General features: G+C 43.8%; 1 protein-coding gene across 3 annotated transcripts in view; it reads left to right on the top strand.

Annotated features, from left to right (window-relative positions):
• The window catches only part of ATP9A (ATPase phospholipid transporting 9A), a 107,936-nt gene that overhangs the window by 49,638 nt on the left and 37,779 nt on the right, over positions 1-20,519 (top strand). For 2 of the 3 annotated variants that reach the window (XM_028735219.2, XM_028735216.2), the window contains exons 5-15: positions 1,642-1,700; positions 2,431-2,482; positions 4,661-4,755; positions 5,100-5,180; positions 5,640-5,715; positions 7,126-7,202; positions 8,484-8,644; positions 9,335-9,477; positions 10,469-10,581; positions 13,621-13,833; positions 19,742-19,903. In XM_028735219.2, the coding sequence (XP_028591052.2) occupies positions 1,642-1,700; positions 2,431-2,482; positions 4,661-4,755; positions 5,100-5,180; positions 5,640-5,715; positions 7,126-7,202; positions 8,484-8,644; positions 9,335-9,477; positions 10,469-10,581; positions 13,621-13,833; positions 19,742-19,903 (1,232 nt within the window). The remainder of the gene's footprint in view (positions 1-1,641; positions 1,701-2,430; positions 2,483-4,660; positions 4,756-5,099; positions 5,181-5,639; positions 5,716-7,125; positions 7,203-8,483; positions 8,645-9,334; positions 9,478-10,468; positions 10,582-13,620; positions 13,834-19,741; positions 19,904-20,519) is intronic. The other variant, XM_028735217.2, reaches the window with a different exon arrangement.

Genomic DNA, 20,519 nt, shown 5'->3' with positions numbered 1-20,519 from the left:
CTGGCCACATGACCCGGAAGCTGTACGCCGGCTCCCTCGGCCAGTACAGCAAGATGAGCACCACAACCCCAGAGTCGTCTGCCACTGGACTTTACGGTCAGGGGTCCCTTTACCTTTTAAGTGAGGGAAGAAAGTTGACAAGCAGTACGTGATTTCCTCCCTAGTGCAATGCCCTAAGATGCATGGCGCCTTCCTCTGAGCACCAGCAGGGCATTGCACTGGTTGGGAAGATATACCAGGGAAGACTGAAGCCATAGAATCATACAATTATAGAATTGGAAGGAACCCCGGGGGTCATCTAGTCCAACCGTCCTGCAAAGCAGGATTCTTTTCCCCAAACACGGGGCTTGAACTCAAGACCCTGAGATGAAGAGCTTCAGGCTCTACTGACTGAGCTATGTCATTATTCTTTTTTAAGGCATGGGACCGTAGCTAAGTGACAGAGCATGTAGGTTGTATGCAGACGGTTTCAGGTTCGAATCCTGGCATCTCCAGTTCTCAGGATCAGGAAACAGGGAATGAACAGCCTGTGTGGTCTCAGAGAACTGGCAGGCAGAGTAGGCAAATAGGGTCACTCCTATATAGCATTATGCAGCTTCATATTTGCCTATGGTGCATGAAGCCATGCTAACTTGTCGTCCATGTGTTTTATACTTGACGACCTGGTGTAGACCTGTAGGACCACTAGAATAATCTGGGGGTGATTTTGCTCATGGGACTCGACTAGGGGTCAGCAAACATACCGCATCTTGGGCCGGTCTCCAGCGCCAATCGAGCGGTGGGCTGGAGGGCGGGGGAGCGCGTGCCCACATGCTATTTCAGGTGCACTTCCGGGTCGGAGGAGCACTGGAAATAGCTTGTGTGCATGTGCACGGGCCTCCTCCAACCCAGATGTGCACCGGAAATAACGCTTGCACATGTGCACATGTGCTCCTCCGATCCACAAGTGGGCAGCTGTGCAGCACAGTGCCGGTAAGAGCGGGTGGCGGGGGTCACTGCCGGCTGGATAAATGAGTCCCTCTGGCCTTATCCAACCTGTGGGCCTTAGTTTGGGGACCCCTGGACTAGACCCTACAAAATATTGCAAGGTGGTGACCTGGAAATAGGATTTTTTTTCCATCGCCCCTACACTGCAAAGGGTCTTCATTCTGCTTTATGTTAAATAGTACCCACTTGCTGCTTCAGATGTCTTGTAAAGATATATCTCTTTACCTAGACTTTCCCTGATGCATAAAATTGACTTTGTCTGGGTTTGGAGGTGGGTTTTTTCCTTTTAATTCTGGTTTACTGGTTTTTGTGTTGCATCTCTGTTTTTAGGATGCTGTTTTAATTGTTTTTATATTGTGTGTGGTATACTGATTAAAATATTTTTAAATATTGAGCTTATTATAAATGCTTTTAAGTAAATAAAATGTAAGTTTAGATGTTAGAAATGCAGGGCAGGATTGATCAGCATAAAAAAAGAAGAAATTTTAGTTGATTGATTTCTATTTTTTTGGAGGACAATTTCAGTCAATCAACCACTTACTTTGAAGTTCTTTTAATGGCGCTGCAGTTTAAGGCAAAAATATTGATTCCACATATTAAACAACATGGGAGAGAAATGAATGTTATTAAAGGGTGTCTTTCCCCCCACAACAGGTACAGTAAAAGTGAAAAGTTCCAGTATTCAAGTTGGGGACCTTATTATTGTGGAAAAGGTACATATGGATTTGTAAAGATTTTATACTTTTCTTACTACTTTTAGCATGCTGGGAGGGAGAGCCAGCTTAGTCTGACATTGTACACTATCCTTTTCTCTCTCTTTTCCTAACACTATTGACACTGAAAATGTATCTCTTCAGCTGAGCATTTTCTTGACCATTAATACTGGTTCCTGGCCTTCCAGGTTCCTGTGATTGATAACTTTAACTTTGCTTCACTGGGCTGCTTTTATTGCAATATTCTGTTGCTTTATATTGTGAACTGCCTTGACATTTCATTTTGAAATGAAAGGAGGCATATAAATTCTCATAATACATAAACACCCTAGCTTAAATGTTTCAGAGTCTTTAAAGTAGTAATGCACAGCATTATCATAGAAATAAGGATAATATTTTAATAAAACATGTGGAACTGCTCTTTATATTTTATAACACCCACCCATATTGTTAACTTAATTCATAATATGGGGTTAGACCAGCAGGTGCAGCTTCCTTTATGTGATCATAATCGTGTGGAGGATAATGGCCAAAAAAGTGCTTTTCTTAACCACTCTGTTGCACCAGTTAATATAACAAGAGCCCTGCCAGGTGAGACCAAAGGCCCAGCAAGCCCACCATTTCAGTGGCCAACAAAAGGCCTATGGGATGCCTAGTTTACTAAGCGGTGACTAGTAGCCATTGATTGTATGCTGAACATTCAAAACCCACCTTCCATCTCTCAAAACAGAACCAGAGGGTCCCTGCTGACATGATCTTCCTCAGGACGTCGGAAAAGAACGGTAAACATCTGGAACCAATAGTGAAAATGATCTTTAATGGTGGTTTGTTGTTGTTGTTTTTATGGGACAAAAGAATCATTTTGAAAATGTAGCCCAAGTGGATATGATTTTTAGGCTTAGCATGTCTGCCCGATTCAGAGGCTCCTTTTTCGATAGCTTGGCTACTGTCCTTGTTTTATCGTTTGTGATCGTTCGAACCATAGCAATTAGTTTATCCTGTAGGGTGTCCTGTTGCGCGAGGTCAGGCAATGCAAGGTTAAAGGAGATTGATGCTGCGCACCGTCGCTCACTGGGAGCTCCATACTGGCTTGTCTTTTGACATGTGCCGCCATTTATTCAGAGTGTGAAAAATGCACCCTTTAAAACCGATAGATAGATAGATAGATAGATAGATAGATAGATAGATAGATAGATAGATAGATTATATATATTATGTAAGCGGTCATCCTGGGGTTCCTTCTCATATTTATTTACTTGGCCCCCAAGAAGAACTGCAAGAAAAGAAAAGACTTGATTTTTTTTTTAAAAAAGCTTGCATGGTTTTGCAGACACTGGGACCCTGTCTGTGTGCAATAATATTTATCAAGCGGACAGCTGCCGGTAGCAGTGTTTATTCAAGTGCAGTCATATTACAGTCTTGGTGGCCGCGGTCAAATTGTTTGTGGGTCATACGGAGACAATGACCCTGATCAAAAGTGCAGTGGGGGGGCACACATGGAGCCACCCCAAAACTGGAGCAATTGGGTTGATAGGCTTGCAGCCATGCCAAAGAAAGAGAGAGATGCTGAATAGGAAAGCCTCTGCTCACATCACAGCCCTGGTGGGATACTGGCTTGGGTGAATTATGCCTAGTAGTTTTGCTTCCATTTGGTGTGGATGGGGCCAGTGTGGATGGTCAGAGCTAATAGACTGCAGCGTTGGAGAATGCCAAGTAAATAGGATCCTTCCCTCCATGCTTAATGCCAGCCTTCTCCAAACTGGTTGCCTCCAAAAAATTTGAACTACAGACTCAGCTACATTAGTCAATTTATAACGTTATAAATGCATTATAACAATGTGACACCAGGTGACGCCGTGGAACTGAAATCAGAAGTCAATGATAATTTCCATTGTGAGCTTTTATAACTTTTTAAAAATAACTTTTTAAAATAGCTGTGTAGATCCAGCCTACAACACCTATCAGCCCCAGGCAAGTTAGCAGAAGTCACCCTGTTCTAGGCTGCTGTGCTAAGCTCTTGAATCTGTGCAGCACATGCAAATTAAGCAAATTGTGTGGTTTTTGCTTAATTTGCACTAGGAATGTGCCCGACATTGCTTGGGAATTCTAAGAAACCGGAAAAACTGTGCATTTTTGAAACCTGCTTCTTGATCTCGGGAGTCGTCATTTAAAATCTGATTGCTATACATTTTGACACCTGTTAAGATGTTGTAATAAGACAAACAACTTTTCAAAATGTGTAGATTTAATTACATTAAATCTTGTCTGCAAATCATGGAGGAGGAGGAAGGGGCAATGAAGGATTCTGGCTCATGGTTCTGTTTTGTTATAAGAACCAGTGGCATGCCACATGAAACAAGATGGTGTATCCTTCTGGTGTGGTGCTATTCAGTAAGAGTGTTTAAACTGCATAGAAAGCTCTCATACCAGTTCAGTCTATTTGTTCAACTAGCAGTAGCTCTTATGAGTCTTAGGTAGAGCTCTTTTGTCCTCACAAACTCTCTGATCCTTCTTACTGGGTATGCCAGGAATTGGACACAACCAGATGAAGGTTTCATTTTTGGAATACAGTGGTACCTCGGTTTACGAACTTAATCCATTCTGGAAGTCCGTTCTTAAACCGAGGTGCGCTTTCCCTAATGAGGCCTCCCACCGCCAGTGCCCTTCCACTGTTCAGATTCCGTTCCTAGACCGAGGTAAAGTTCACAAACCGGGACACTACTTCCGGTTTTGCGGAGTTCATAAACCGAATCGTTTGTAAACAGGACTGTTCTTAAACCGAGGTACCGCTGTATCTTTATAATGCAGAGTTGGTCTGTCAACAGGCCTGGGGCCTGAGGCCAGCTCCAAGGTCCACAAGGTCTACTGGAACACTCTCTCCCTAAATATGTAGCTGCCTTTGAGATGCAGTTTGAAGAGCAACCACCAAAGCCCCATTAACACAGATTTAAAACCCACAGGGTCCTGCTTTCTACGTACGGATCAGCTGGATGGCGAAACAGACTGGAAGTTGCGCCTGCCTGTCAGCTGCACTCAGAGGCTGCCCACTGCTTCTGTATGTAAAGTTTTCTAATTTCCCTTTTTTAACCATTGCCCTCTAAAATGCAGCCATAATTTTTAAAAGACCAGGGACACAGTTCACATGAGCGTGTATTTTCATGCAGCTCCAATGAGATTGATGGCATCTGTAAAAAACAAAGCATTCTCTAACCACGATAGTCAATTAGATGGAAAGTTGGTGTACATATTTCACTAATTTAAAAAAAGTTTCCTCTTCATCTGCCCTCTCCTGCTTCCCCCTCCCCAGAAGCGCCTATCATTTATTTGGAAAAGAGGACTTACTTTAAACAGCAAAGCTTTTAACTCGTCGTTGTAACTCATTTTTATCCTTCTCCATAGGACCTTCTCCAGATCCGATCATACGTGTATGCAGAGGAGCCTAACATTGACATCCACAACTTTGTTGGCACTTTCACTAGAGTAAGTGGTTGCTGTTGGGCAAGAAATCTAAAAACCTCTTAAGGACCCTGGGATAGTAGAGACAACCTCCAGATTCTTTCAGAAGAGGTTGGAGATGTTCAGTGTGTTGGGAGGATCATAAAACATGACTCGCAGAAGTGCCTTGTGCTTTCTAGGACAAATAAGTTGCTGTTCTTCTGTAACAAAACATTATGTGCAGCGTGCTGCTGCTCAGGGTGCCAGCCAGCCAGCCATTCATTCCCTTTTCTAAGGTATTCCATTCCATTGCTCGTCTCCTTAGTTGTCCACCTCCCACGAGCATGTTCAGGTCTCATTAAACTATTCCCTCCCACCCCAATCTCACACCACACTTGGGGTTCCACCCAAACTTTTTTCCTGACTTGCATTTCCCCAAGCTTGTAGATACTTCCCCCATCTGTTGACAGTGCTATTTTGACTATTTTTTGGTAACTCTTTCAGGAGGACAGTGACCCTCCAGTGAATGAGAGCTTAAGTATCGAAAACACCCTGTGGGCCAGCACAGTGATTGCTTCAGGTAAGGCCAGAGTAAATGTTGAATGTCTCCCGGAGTATGTTAGCAATTTTTAAAAACTCCCTTTGCAATTTAAACAATCATCTCTTGTCAGTGGGAATTAGTGGCTGGGATGAAGTTCCCCACTTGTCCTAACACCTCTAGGGACTTTGAGCTGACGTCTAATTACCCCTCGAACATTTATAGATGAGAAAGCCTTTGGAATTCCAATAACCTTTGGGCAAAGCATCCCCTGCTTGAATAACACTTAATTGCTCTCAATATTGACATTTGAAATCTGTAACAGAAAGGGTGTCAAAGAGATTTTAAATGGAAGCTAGGGTAAAAGATCTCCAAATAAAGGCTACCCCCTGGTTTGTAGCTCTGTAAGAGAGCATCTTGTAAAAGCAAGACCAGATGTGTTATGCATTAAGGGCAGGGAGTAGAAGAGCTCTCTAATATATAGAAGAGCCTAATATCTAATATCCTCCATGGAACCACAACTCCCATTAGACCCAGCCAACGTGGCCAATGGTTGGAGCTGATTGGAACTGTAGAAGGGCACATGTACCCAGGTCTCTGCTCTTGTTGTTGTTTAGTCATTTAGTCGTGTCTGACTCTTCGTGACCCCATGGACCAGAGCACGCCAGGCACTTCTGTCTTCCACTGCCTCCCGCAGTTTGGTCAAACTCCTGTTCATAGCTTCGAGAACACTGTCCAACTGTCTCATCCTCTGTCGTCCCCTTCTCCTTGTGCCCTCCATCTTTCCCAACATCAGGGTCTTTTCCAGGGCGTCTTCTCTTCTCACAAGGTAGCCAAAGTATTGGAGCCTCAGCTTCAGGATCTGTCCTTCCAGTGAGTCCTCAGGGCTGATTTCCTTCAGAATGGATAGGTTTGATCTTCTTGCAGTCCATGGGACTCTCAAGAGTCTTCTCCAGCACCATAATTCAAAAGCATCAGTTCTTCGGTGATCAGCCTTCTTTATGGTCTCTGCTCTAGTAAATGCATTTCAAGAAAGAGCTCTTTTTTTATTCCTGCTAGGGCAGCTTGTGCATCTCTCCCTTAGAAAGCTTTGTGTTTAGTTGAGGCATTTAAAAGGTGCATCTGATTCGATGTCAGTTTGGTACTTGCTGTCAAGGTCTGACAGCACTCAAGCGCTGGTATAATTTTGGACACTCAGCAGTGTTCAAGGGGAGAAATCCCATGGTGTGAAGTTGAACCTGAGCCCAGTGCTCAGTGCCATGCAATGCAGGAATCTCAGCTAAAGCATCCATGACAGATGGCCCTCTAACTTCTGCTTAAAAACCTCTAGTAAAGGAGAGACCACAACCTCCTGAAGGAGTACATTTCCACGTGTTCACTTTCTGTTTTTTAAACAACTATTTCCTTTCCAATTGGGATCAATCTGGAATATGAATCTTTTTGTTTCCTCAGGAACGGTTGTGGGAGTTGTTCTGTACACAGGGCGGGAGCTGCGTAGTGTCATGAACACTTCAAATCCGCGGAGTAAGGTAAGGAGAGATTTCTTGGTCTGCTCTACTCATTCTCATCTAGCAGATCCTGGTTTCCCAGTCCTGACTTTCCCAGACCCTGGTTTTGACCAGTCCTGACTTGCAGGAATTGTACTTGTATGGTGGATGTGTTTGTCACAGGTGCACCTAAGTGAGCTGTACCCCTAAAAATGCAGTGTGCGAGCTGACATTTCTGGATGGGGTGGCTTTGCACATTATGGCTCACACATGGCAACCAACCCAAACAGCTTCTTGGGTCTTTGATATTAAGGCCATTGTAGCCTTCAGGCGCTTGGCCTGGACATGGAAGGGCCAAGATATGTAAAGGGAGGAAAGTAAGGACCAAGCCCCGCTCTACTCCCCATGTTTGTGTGGAGAACTGACGCAAGCTTGTAAGTGCTTTTGCCTGGATTACAAGAAGAAGAAGAGTTTGGATTTGATATCCCGCCTTTCACTCCCTTTAAGGAGTCTCAAAGCGGCTAACATTCTCCTTTCCCTTCCTCCCCCACAACAAACACTCTGTGAGGTGAGTGGGGCTGAGAGACTTCAAAGAAGTGTGACTGGCCCAAGGTCACCCAGCAGCTGCATGTGGAGGAGCGCAGACGCGAACCCGGTTCCACAGATTACGAGTCTACCACTCTTAACCACTACACAACACTGGCTCTCAACCCTCCTCATGAACAGACCCCAAATACCTGGAAGACCACCTCCTTCCCGACAGACCCTCTTGGGTGCTAAGAGTAGCAGAGGGGGCTCTCTTGGTCATTCACCGCCCTCAGAAGCTCTGGGAGTGGAGGCCTGGGAAGGGCATTCTGGTAGCAGCCCCTAAGTTGTGGAGTCTGGCACCTTCATTGTACAGCTTTTGACAAATGCTGAAGATTCACCTCTTTACCATGTCTTTTGACGTTTGAGATGTTTATTTTTTAGGATCTACCTTATTTCTGTGATTGTAAGTTGTTTTCAGTGTTGGGTTTAAATTGCCTTTACCTACCCTGGGAACTTAGGGTGAAGAACCCGGTTGTTGTGGTGCTAGTAGTTGTTGTTCAGAGTTCCCAGTCACAAGTAGGTTTGTGAGTGCGTTCAATCCAACATACTTAGAAACCTTCTTCAGAGAGGGATGAGTCCAAGTTCCTTATGAGACGGGGAGGGGAAACTACGCAATATCTACTTTCTTCACACCTCAGGGTGTGACTTTGCTCAGCATGGACTACTGAGAGTGAAAAATAGCCCATCACTGTTGTGTGTTGCAAGCAATCTCTTTGCTGCTGTTCTCCTCCTCAGATTGGCCTCTTCGATCTGGAAGTGAACTGCCTCACCAAGATTCTCTTTGGGGCCTTGGTGGTGGTCTCTCTTGTCATGGTCGCCCTTCAGCACTTCGCTGGCCGCTGGTACCTTCAGATCATCAGATTTCTTCTTCTCTTCTCAAATATAATTCCTATTAGGTATGATATTCTCCCCTCCCATTACTTTCGTTGTGGTGTTATTCAGGGCTTCTTATTTGCTTGGCTCTTACTTGAACTATACCATAAATAGCAAGCTGAGCCCACTCCCTTATTCTGAGCGCCATTAAAGCTGCGTTTCAGGGAAAAGCTTCTTTTAGAACTAACGCTAAAGAGTAGGATTCCACATGTAATGCACCTGCAGCCCAGTTCAGACATCACAACAAACCATGGTTTGTTACACAGATGAGGCAGCATGAGCTCAGGCATGTGTGCATTGTCCTGCCCTTCTGCGCAAAATGATATTTTAAAGCTTCCATATTTGGTAATAAACTGTGGTTTGAATACTTTCCAAGCCTGGAGGGAGAAGCAAATGGCTGTTTGCTGTTAACGAGTTATTGGGTGCATTACATTTCCACTTGCACACAAAGTGGCAAACCACGGTTTACAGTCTCCGTACCGGGCCTAGGAGTGGAATTCTGAGAGTTTGAGCCTTCACATAAGACTATTTCATGAATCATGAAACTCACCTGAAACACTGCATGCTAATTTCATATGTACAAGGGATGTTTTATGTGGGGGAAGTTGACCGCCACAGAGGAACTTGGTGGGAGGGATTGTTTTCAATCAGAAAAACTGTACAGGCATTGTTCCTCAATTGTTTTCCCTGCTGACTTTCTCACCTCTCTACAGTTTACGTGTCAATCTTGACATGGGGAAAATAGTTTACAGTTGGATGATCCGGAAGGATTCTAAAATTCCTGGCACTGTAGTCCGATCTAGCACAATCCCAGAGCAACTTGGAAGAATATCCTATTTACTTACAGATAAAACAGGTATGTTAGAGAGAGGCCTGGTTTTTATTTATTAATATTATTCTTATTTTATTTTCACTACTCTGGAAAACTCCCCCCCCCCCAAGGCCAGGATACAAATCTTCTTTTTTAAAAAATGAATACAATCTTTGCAGGGAAAGAAGTCATAATGTGCATCTTGCATAGCTAAAGGTTATTGTTAGAGGTGAATAAAATGATAAGTGGTTTATTTTCTTATTATAGTTGTACCCCACCTTTCCTCCAAAGGGCTCAAGGTGGTATACATGGTCCTATCTACTCTCCACATTATCCTCACACCAACCCTGTGAGGTAGGCTAGGCTGAGAGGCAGTGACTGGCCCATGGCCACCCAGTGAGCTTTGCAGATGAGAGGGGATTTGAACTCTCGTCCTAGCCTGAAAATCTAAGCACTACGCCATGCTGCCTCTCAAAGTGGTTGTGCGGCTGATGAAAATGCAAGATTGTGAGAGCAATTGTGTGGGCAGAATATTATAGGGAGCTTGATTTATGTTTTAAGGTGTGTGTGTGTGTGTGTGTGTGTGTGTGTGTGTGTGAGAGAGAGAGAGAGAGAGAGAGAGAGAGAGAGAGAGAGAGAGAGAGAATACTTTTTTTCTTTTTTAGAATTCCATATTGATAGAAGATTATTGATACATACATGGCTATTGTGCTGTGTTATCTGTATGTAGATTTTCTTTTTTTCCATAAATGGTTAAGAATATGTTTATGATATATTTACAAACCTGGGTTGTTGTTGTAGTTGATAGATCTGCTGGTTGTAAGTGGTCTGTAAATGGCGTGAATTAGTAAAATAAGTAAATAAACAACCTTCTGATGAGGGAAAAAAATGAAGAGGAAAAAATGAAAGGAGTGTGGCTTTTCCTTTCTTCATAAATGCGATAGCATGAGTATGTGTGTGTGTGAGAGAGAAACAGCCATTGCCACCTTTTTGCACTTACTTGGATCTTGACTTTATAATTCTGCACTTGTTCCAGGGACCCTGACGCAGAATGAGATGGTTTTCAAACGCCTTCATCTCGGAACAGTTGCTTACGGACTAGACTCCATGGATGAAGTTCAGAGCCATATATTTAGTATATATACACAGGTGAGCTCCGCACAATGTCAGAATAAAAATGGCAACCCATATTCTTCATGTAGTTAACCCAGATTTTCCCTTTTCATTGAGAATTCAGTAAGTTGTTGTTGTTATAAAATCTGTTGCTAACAACCACTTTGCAATACAGTGGTACCTCGAGTTACATACGCTTCAGGTTACATACACTTCAGGTGACAAACTCCACTAACCCAGAAATAGTACCTCAGTTTAAAAACTTTGCTTCAGGGTGAGAACAGAAATTGTGCGGTGGCAGCGGGAGGCCCCATTAGCTAAAGTGGTACCTCAGGTTAAGAACCGTTTCAGGTTAAGAACGGACCTCCGGAACGAATTAAATACGTAACCAGAGGTACCACTGTAGCTTAGCAACCACTTTTCAGGATCACACCCCACTTCCTTCTTCTATGTATCTTCAGCATGACCTCTGAAAGAGCCTGTGCATATACAAAGTATTCAAATATGTATATTTGAATACAGTGGTGCCTCGCAAGGTGAAATTAATTCGTTCCGCGAGTTTTGTCGCCTTGCGATTTTTTTTGTCTTGCGAAGCACAGTGTCGGGAAAGTTTTGGAAAAGCTTCAAAAACCTCAAAAAGCTTTAAAAACCTCAAAAAAGGCTACCACACCGCGTTCTATGAGTTGTTCCTCGAAGTCAAGTCGCAACTGTATTAACGGTGTTAAGAAAAAGGAAACAAACTTGCAAGACGTTTCCGTCTTGCGAAGCAAGCCCATAGGGAAAATCGTCTTGCGAAGCAGCTCAAAAAACAAAAAACCCTTTCGTCTAGCGAGTTTTTTGTCTTGCGAGGCATTTGTCTTGCGAGGTACCACTGTAGTTGAATAGTTGTGGTCCCCAATTGTATGTACAGGACTCGCCTTCGCACAATAATTGAAAGCATGAAAATTAGATGTGCAGGTCCCTTTCACCTTCTGTTCATGCTTTCATGGTACTGAGTAAGGTAGAATTCAGGCAGCTCAATATATCAAACTGTATTCAAACCCCAACTTTAACTAATACAGCTTTATTTAAGAACGAGGAAAGCAGCCCCTAACCACATTAAAGAGAGCTATAAGTATAAGTTTAAATATAATTAAAAGGTTAGATTCTTTGGTAATTGGAAGCATTTGCTGGCCATGATTCATTTAAACTGTAGTTCTGATTCATTGCTCTAATTATTGTTACCATGCTATGCCCTTTGACCTGGAAGTGAAACTTCTGTCCTCTTGACACAAGAGGTTAACAGAGCAGGAAACTGGATGGCTATATGTTCCCCCTGTGGCCAGCATAATTTAGTAATTGTAAAATTACCTGGAAGGTCCGATGCAGACTCTAAAAATAGTATTAAAAATCAAAACGATCAGCTTTCGACCTACCTCTATGCTGACCCATCTGTTTTTTCTTTTTCGGTTGGCTGTGTGTTTACGAACATAAAACCCTGTTCATTTCAAATTATCCGTCTCTCGCTGAGTAAAGGGATTTCACTGAAAAGACCTTTATAGGGCTGAGTTTTAGAGCCCAAACTGGTGGCGGGATCTGTAAGAAACCTACTTTTCCTGACCAACTAGGAAAACTTAGGTACAGTTGTCTCAGGTCAGGAATCTCTTTTATTGCTGCAAACTGGAGTGGGCAGAATTGGGATCCAATGGTCAATCTTTAGGTGATTTGCAGATTGGTAGGAATTTCTGACTCTCATTTTTTAAATTATTTAATAATAGCAATAAGAAAAAGAGGGTCTTCTGCCCCGCAAAAACTAGACTCAGAGTTTCTGACGTTTGAATTGTTGCCTTTCTATTACCTCTCTCTCCAAGTTGGAGACTGAGTCTTTAATTTCAATAGGTCTTCTCTGAGTAGAATGTAACTGAATACCACCTTTCAATGACACAAAGGCAAATTGTATTTATTCCATAGAATTTTATACACTGCTTGATTTAAAAAAACAACAGAAAACCCTCAAAGCAATTTACAAAAGAACAAGAACAACATGAAAATCATGAAAAATTCACAGCCATACTTTAAAACACACAAAAGATAAAATACTAAAACATTAAAATTACGTACCTCTTTGTATGGCAAAGGTGATGCCTGGTTTTGCCCTAAATTAGGCTGCTGAAGGAAAGTTTATGAGAAGATCTGGAGTGGATTTTTATGCAATGAGGACTGTGGGCTCGGTTCTGATACTGGGAAGAAGCTCCTGGGCTAAGCACATACTCAGAGGCACCCTCTTCCCTAATTCTAGCCTCTCCTGCCCCACGTACCTCCAAGCAACTATTTGTACCTGGCTCCAGTAGGTGGGCTTCAGGAGTCTAGTAAGTCACTTGGGGACTCTTGTGTAGCAAGTAGCTAATACAAGAAATAAACAATAATAATCCATAAAAGTAGCAAGAAAACAGAGATCCCGCAAGTCTGCTTCCTTTCCAGATTTAGGTAAAAGTTTCACAATAGGTTTCATTGGCATGGAAGCATTTAAAAATATTCACTTGATACTGATTTTGAGAGTCCATTGTGGTTTGGAGGAGAGGGCATTGGTTTTGGATATAGATCTGAATTCAAATCCTGGTTTGGAATCCCCACTGAGCTATAGAGGGTTTGCTCAACTTGGTCACTTTCAGCCTTAGTTCCTTGTCTTTCAGTGACTCATGAGCAGGCCTGACCCACAGATGAGGCAAGGTGAATCACAAAAGGTCTTGTGAGGGCTTCTAGACTGCAGAGAATGCGGAATATGTGGCCTGCCACATGTTGTTGAACTTCAGCTTCCATCATTCTGGAGCAATGGCCTTAACCACGTGCCATTGATGTCAGTTGTCAGCATCTTGCCAGTCCCTGACACCAGGTCCTGGCTTGCAGTGGCCATGGTGACCTATTTTTGCATTCTTCAGCATATTTTTTTGCAACCAAATTTGTATTTGCTCATCAAGGATCTCAGCCTGTATTCCTAGGCTTCCCACCCTTCCCCTATGCAAATGACGAGTATTAATGAAAGCCAGGTCTTTCCCCCCCTAGCTAATATAATTGTGCTTTATCCTCTTTTCTTAGCAGTCTCAGGAGCCACCTGCTTTAAAAGGCCCCACCCTGGCTACCAAGGTACGGAAAACCCTGAGCAGCAGAGTCCACGAGGCAGTGAAAGCGATCGCCCTCTGCCACAATGTGACTCCCGTCTATGAATCGAATGGTGTGACGGATCAGGCTGAAGCCGAGCGGCACTATGAAGATTCTTGCAGGGTGTACCAAGCCGCTAGTCCTGATGAGGTAAATTGTGCCTTGGAAATGATGGTTTGACTTCCTGTAAACTGTGTTTGTTCAAATGTAGCTATTGATATTATTGCTAGTTAGGATCTGTGCACAGCTGTTAAATTTCAGACAGCATCAGTGCTGGAAGATTTGATGGTATTTAGAAGAATAATAAGGTAAAGGTAAAGGGACCCCTGACTGTTAGGTCCAGTCGTGGCCGACTCTGGAGTTGCGGCGCTCATCTCGCTTTATTGGCCGAGGGAGCCAGCGTACAGCTTCCGGGTCATGTGGCCAGCATGACTAAGCCGCTTTTGGCGAACCAGAGCAGCACACGGAAACACCGTATACCTTCCCGCCGGAGCGGTACCTATTTATCTACTTGCACTTTGACGTGCTTTCAAACTGCTAGGTTGGCAGGAGCTGGGACCCAGCAATGGGAGCTCACCCCGTCGCGGGGATTCAAACTGCCCACCTTCTGATTGGCAAGTCCTAGGCTCTGTGGTTTAACCCACAGCGCCACCTGCATCTTCTTTAGAAGAATACCATTTATCTAACCCTATCAAGAGAGGAGCTTCTAGTCTATACCATCAGTCCTGCCCAGACTGCCTTGCCATTGTTTAGAAAATGCACAAATGACAATTACAAAATAAGTAAAATGTACAAGAATCTCATTTCCTCTTAAAAGCAAATTCCTAATGGGTGATTTTTATTTCTTACACTTTGCCCTTCCTCTCATGAGAGCTCAAGGACCCTAAAATGGAACATTAAAAGCAAAAGTAGAACTGTGGAATGAAGTAAACAATACAGTGGTACCTTGGGTTACATACGCTTCAGGTTACAGACTCCGCTAACCCAGAAATATTACCTCGGGTTAAGAAGTTTGCTTCAGGATGAGAACAGAAATTGTGCTCCGGCGGCGCGGCGGCAGCAGGAGGCCCCATTAACTAAAGTGGTGCTTCTGGTTAAGAACAGTTTCAGGTTAAGAACGGACCTCCGGAACGAATTAAGTACTTAACCCGAGGTACCCCTGTACAGTAATAATCCACATTAGATTATGGTATACAAATGTTGTCACTCCTGCCCTGCTCCAAAGCCCTGCCACAATAAATAGATCTTAAGCAGGTCAGGACAAATAAATAAGACATTATTGAGCATTGTGTGGGGGACAAATCTGATACCTCTAAAGGGAAGGACGATAAGAATCTGGCTGAGTTTTGAGGGGGGATGCAGTTGGCACAGCAAGCGTTAAGCAATATGAAATACACATATCATTTACACTGTCTCAGCTCTGCAACAGATGGTTGCTGAGTAAGAGCTGGATGCTTCCAGGAACCTTCAAATACAAGATGCTATGAACCAGCAATTCCCTAAGGGTGACTCCACGAAAAGCCTCTTTAATAGGCGTCCAAACTCCGCCTTTGAAATCCTATAGCAATAAAAGATTGTTAAGGCAGGAAGGTCAGTTTACCCTCCGAATAGGAACAAAACCTTGGAGGTGTTTTCCTCCCCCCCCCCCCAAACTTTTGAACAGCGAGGGTAATTTCTACCAGTTGGCACAGAATTCATTTCCTGAAACACAAAGCAGGATTTCCTAGATTTGTTTCCTGTATGCATTCCTGGGCAGAGACTCCTGAAAGCATCTTTATTGAGAGATCAGTTACAGCCTCTGGGGCTCTGCGCTCCTGTCAGGTTGAGGCCATACAGTAACAGAGAGGGGAAATGTAATAGGTAGAATCAGATCAGAGATAACTCGCCCGGGAGGAATCCTGGCAATCTGGCCTTTAACCCTGACGACACTTCGCTGCGCTCGAGGATGTGAAAGAATGTGCAGATCAGATGTGTTGCCAGCAGCGGCAGTCCCTGGGACCAGGCAGCCCAGTAGAAGCGTGGGGCAGCGACTAATGACAAACAGGGGTCCATTTCTCTCTCTTTGATTCTGAAGTGGTTTTAATAGCCTTTTATTTTTCAGCTTGACGCAATTCAGTGAACGGAAAGAGTTAACGCTCAGTCAGATGAGCTGGGGAGTTGCGGAAGGCTGAAAATCCGTAGAGAGCAGTAATTCATAAAGTGTAGTAACGATCCACTTTTGCCCAGCAAAGTCCTACTTAGAGTTGACCCATTGAACTCAATGAATTAATGTATGTTTATTATGAATGGCCAAGCAGCCAACATACAGTGGTACCTCAGGTTACATACGCTTCAGGTTACAGACTCCGCTGACCCAGAAATAGTATGTCGGGTTAAGAACTTTGCTTCAGAATGAGAACAGAAATCGCACGGTGGTAGTGGGAGGTCCCATTGGCTAAAGTGGTGCTTCAGGTTAAGAACGGACCTCCGGAACGAATTAAGTATGTAACCAGAGGTACCACTGTACTAAGAAATTAATGTTATGGAGTTTGCAGGGCCCATTAATTTGAATGGGTCTACTCTGAGTAGGACTAGGATTGAATGAAACCCAATATTGTTTCGTGCTCATTGTTTCCCTGGGTGGAAATTCTGGGATGGTTTTATAGGATCATGGTCACTGTCCTTGTCCGCCCCCCCCTTTATCCCTCCATAGATTGTTTACAAATATGCAGGTTGTGTGGGCAGGCCAGCAAGTCCCTATAAACTGGAAGAGTTAGCTCTACAGAAACAGGACCACTTCTGAAACTGCCTCAGCTCCAAATTCCCAGAAGTTTCTTTTTCTCAGCTCAAAGTCCAAAATCTTCCTTTTAGCTCCCACGTAGGCCGGTGGGTGTAACATTCCTAGCTAAGAGTAGTAAATATTGCATAAGACGGTAGAATGTTTGGAGCATTTAGTATTTGTAAAGCAACCTGGGGAGGTTTTTATTCCTATATTTCTGTTTGAGGGCAAAGGCTCAGATGTTGGCTTTCAAGCGCTGCTCGTACCTCATTCTCATAACCGCTATGTGTCTTCTAGTTGCCTCTTGTGAAAGGAAATGAATTTGAATTGCTTTGCTTTTGTGAAGTCTGCAGCAGATATTCCTCTTGGGTGTGAAAGCAAATTTATGGTGGAGTGTGTTTGTTGCACAAAAGTTGCGCGTTGATATGAATTGCACAACCTGGATTTGCTGCTGTGCGATTGAATCGCAACCCAAAATAGCGACAATATGGAAGCGCCTAGATTGTGGGTCCTTATATAGCAAAAATGGCACCAGCCACCCACTGGAGAAAGGGGTGGGGGGTGGGAACCGGCCTCTCCAGCTCTTGATGGACTACAAATCACATCATCCTTGATCATTGCCCATGCTGGCTGGGGCTGATGGGAGTTGTAGTCCAGCAAACAATTGGAGGGCCACAGGTTCCCTACACCTGCAGAAGGAGGAAGTATCGGCAGGCTTAGGAAAACCCCAAGTTTGCAGAAGTGCACATAAAATATAATAAAATAAAATAAGGCTGTTTTGCAATTGTGCCACCTTATGAGGACCAAGTATGCTCAGTGGGAATGGAAAATAGGAAACATATTGTGGGAGGGCAGATGGAATGGAGTTTCCAGGAAGACTCCATGGCTGGCTGGCTGAACCAGGAACACTTCCTGCTGCAACATTTTGGTTGCAGTTCCCGCTTGGAGTTTAAAACTGGAACGTGAAATTTGAAGAAAGAGGAACAGAGGTCAGAGAAAAGCATCTGATTAGTGTTACTTATTAAGCTTTAATGATCAGATGTCTGGGATAACTGTCTTATCTGGGGGGTTATGAAGACAATGAGCAATAGAACAACCTGCAACAAAGCTCTTTAATGCTACATGCTTGCATTGTAGAAGGTTCGGGGAAAGATAGGCAGAACAAAGACAAGGACTTGTTATCGCCAAACAATTTCTAGGGCTTGTTAGGGCACGCAATAAATTATCCATATTAGAAACATGGAATTGTAGAGTTGGAAGGGATCCTGAGGGTCATCTAGTCCAACCCCCTGCAATGCAGGAATCTTCTTTTTTTTATCCAATGTGGGGCTAGAACCAATGACCCGGATATTAAAAGTCTCATGCTCTACCAACTGAGCTATCCCAAATAGCGTAACGCTGTATTTTAAAACTGGGGTTTGGGATCATTGAACTATTTATTCCTGAAAACCCCAGTAATCAAAACTGGTGAGATTTTATTATTCTGGGCAAATAATTACAGTGGTACCTTAGGTTACATATGCTTCAGGTTACAGACGCTTCAGGTTACAGACTCCGCTAACCCAGAAATAGTGCTTCAGGTTAAGAACTTTGCTTCAGGATGAGAACAGAAATCGTGCAGCGACTGCAGTGGGAGGCCCCATTAGCTAAAGTGGTGCTTCAGGTTAAGAACAGTTTCAGGTTAAGAACGGACCTCCAGAACGAAATAAGTTCTTAACCAGAGGTACCACTGTACTGTCTCTTTAAAGCAGCATCATACTACTTCAAACAGCCGTGGCTTCACCCCAAAGACCCCTGGGAACTGTAGTTTGTTAATGGTGCTGAAGTTTGTTAGCAGACCCCTATTCCCCAAAAGAGTTACAGTTCCCAGAAACGATATTCCATTTATGCAATCCTGTCCAAGAATGCCTTTCAGCTGTTGAGTAAGGGGAAGAGAGGCTTGTGCCTTCTGGAGAGGTCTCTTAGTTGTGTCTCCAAGATTGTGGCACATCTTCTCTCATGGGATGTACACCTGGCCTGATCACTGTCTTCCTTTTGGCAAGCTTATTGGGTTGTTGTTTTTATTTTGATTATATATATATATACAGTGGTACCTCGGGTTAAGTACTTAATTCGTTCCGGAGGTCCGTACTTAACCTGAAACTGTTCTTAACCTGAAGCACCACTTTAGCTAATGGGGCCTTCTGCTGCTGCCATGCCGCCAGAGCCTGGTTTCTGTTCTCATCCTGAAGCAAAGTTCTTAACCTGAAGCACTATTTCTGGGTTAGCAGAGTCTGTAACCTGAAGCGTATGTAACCTGAGATACCACTGTATATATATATAGAGAGAGAGAGTTGTTTTTATGTTTATCTTTTCTGTGAACTGCCCTGAAACCCCCGGGTATAGGGCGCTATATAAATTCTATAATAATAATACTTTTAAGCTGGGAAGGGCTGAAGTTCAGTGAAGTATCGGTTTTTCAGAATCCTGAAACCCTGTAGAGCCTCTGCCGGTCAATGTAGGCAATACTGGGTTGGGTGATCTAGTGGTCCAACTCAGTACAGTGGTACCTTGGGTTAATTCGTTCTGGAGGTCCATTCTTAACCCGAAACCGTTCTTAACCTGAGGCACACTTTCGCTAATGGGGCCTCCTGCTGCTACTGCACCGCCGGCACGCAATTTCCGTTCTCATCCTGGGGCAAAGTTCGCAACCCGAGGTACTACTTCCGGGTTAGCGGAGTTTGTAACCCTGAAGCGTTTGTGACCTGAGGCGTTTGTAACCCGAGGTACCACTGTACATGATCCTAACAGCAGCTCATTGCTAATATGCTCCTAAAGTTCTTCAGTGGCTTCTTAATGTCAGCTGCATAATTATGATCTTCCTTGAGTGCCCTCAGCGTAAAAAGGTAGGATCCAGATTGTTGTAATATATGAATGAATTTAAAGGTAGGATCCATTATTTTTTTCAATTTGAAAATGACATTCTGTCCCGTCCATTTAAGGGACGAAGGAATATTCTGACCTCGGAACTGCATGCGCTGGTAGTTTTGATTTCCCAGCTATGCTTAGAAATCCCAGCACTAGCAAAATTGAGATTTTTAACCTCATTTGTGCCAGTGAAGAAATGCAAGCACTGCTGTGGTCCATGCATTTTTACCTGAATGTTTAGCAGCAGCAGCAGCAACATCAACAGATGACTCCAGTGGGGGTAATGTACGGTTATCAATTGAGTAACTTCCTCGTCCCATCGCTCTCCTGTTCCATATGCATCACCCTCTAAGCTTAGCCGTCTACCTGACCTTTGACCTTTCTTGTGTTTAGGTGGCCCTGGTGCAGTGGACAGAAAGCATAGGCTTAACACTGGTGGGCAGAGATCAGTCTTCTGTGCAGCTGAGGACTCCTGGCGGCCACATCTTAAACTACACCATCCTCCAGATTTTCCCGTTCACGTACGAAAGCAAACGGATGGGGATCATTGTTCGGGTAAGTTGTACAAAACGGTAGCAAAACTGCCATAAGCAAAATAAAAGCTGTAGGCTATCGCGGAAGACTCAATATTTTATCAGCTCTCCCTCGGCTGAGGTTTGATATTTTTTAAAAAGCTGCTTGATTCACAACCACAGATCCGCAAGACCACATTAGTACTGGGTTTTGCTTTCAAGCACTGGGTTTGGAAATAAGATCAAGCGCTCTACATTACAACCACAGCAGAAGGTCAAGTGCTTGTCAGCCAAGAGGATGGAGTTAAATGCCGTGGTTTCTGTGGATTCCGATCTTTGCTTGTCACCAACAAATAACAATAAAGGCTATGAGTTGTGGTGCATGCTTGTTTCCTATAGACATCAAGTTGACGATTTGCTGTTGCATTTGGGGAAAAGGGGCACCTACATTTGCAAAGGCAGGTAACTTTGACCTTGAGGGATGAAACTCTCAGATAGTTCAATCACTGAGAGCCAGTGTAGTGTAGTGGTTAAGAGCGGTAGTCTCGTAATCTGGTGAACCGGGTTCGCGTCTCCGCTCCTCCACATGCAGCTGCTGAGTGACCTTGGGCCAGTCACACTTCTCTGAAGTCTCTCAGCCCCATTCACCTCACAGAGTG

This window comes from Podarcis muralis, chromosome 5, assembly GCF_964188315.1.
Source record: "Podarcis muralis chromosome 5, rPodMur119.hap1.1, whole genome shotgun sequence".
NCBI lineage: Eukaryota > Metazoa > Chordata > Lepidosauria > Squamata > Lacertidae > Podarcis > Podarcis muralis.
Note: the sequence above shows the minus strand (reverse complement) of the source record. Positions and strands in the feature narration are given on the sequence as shown.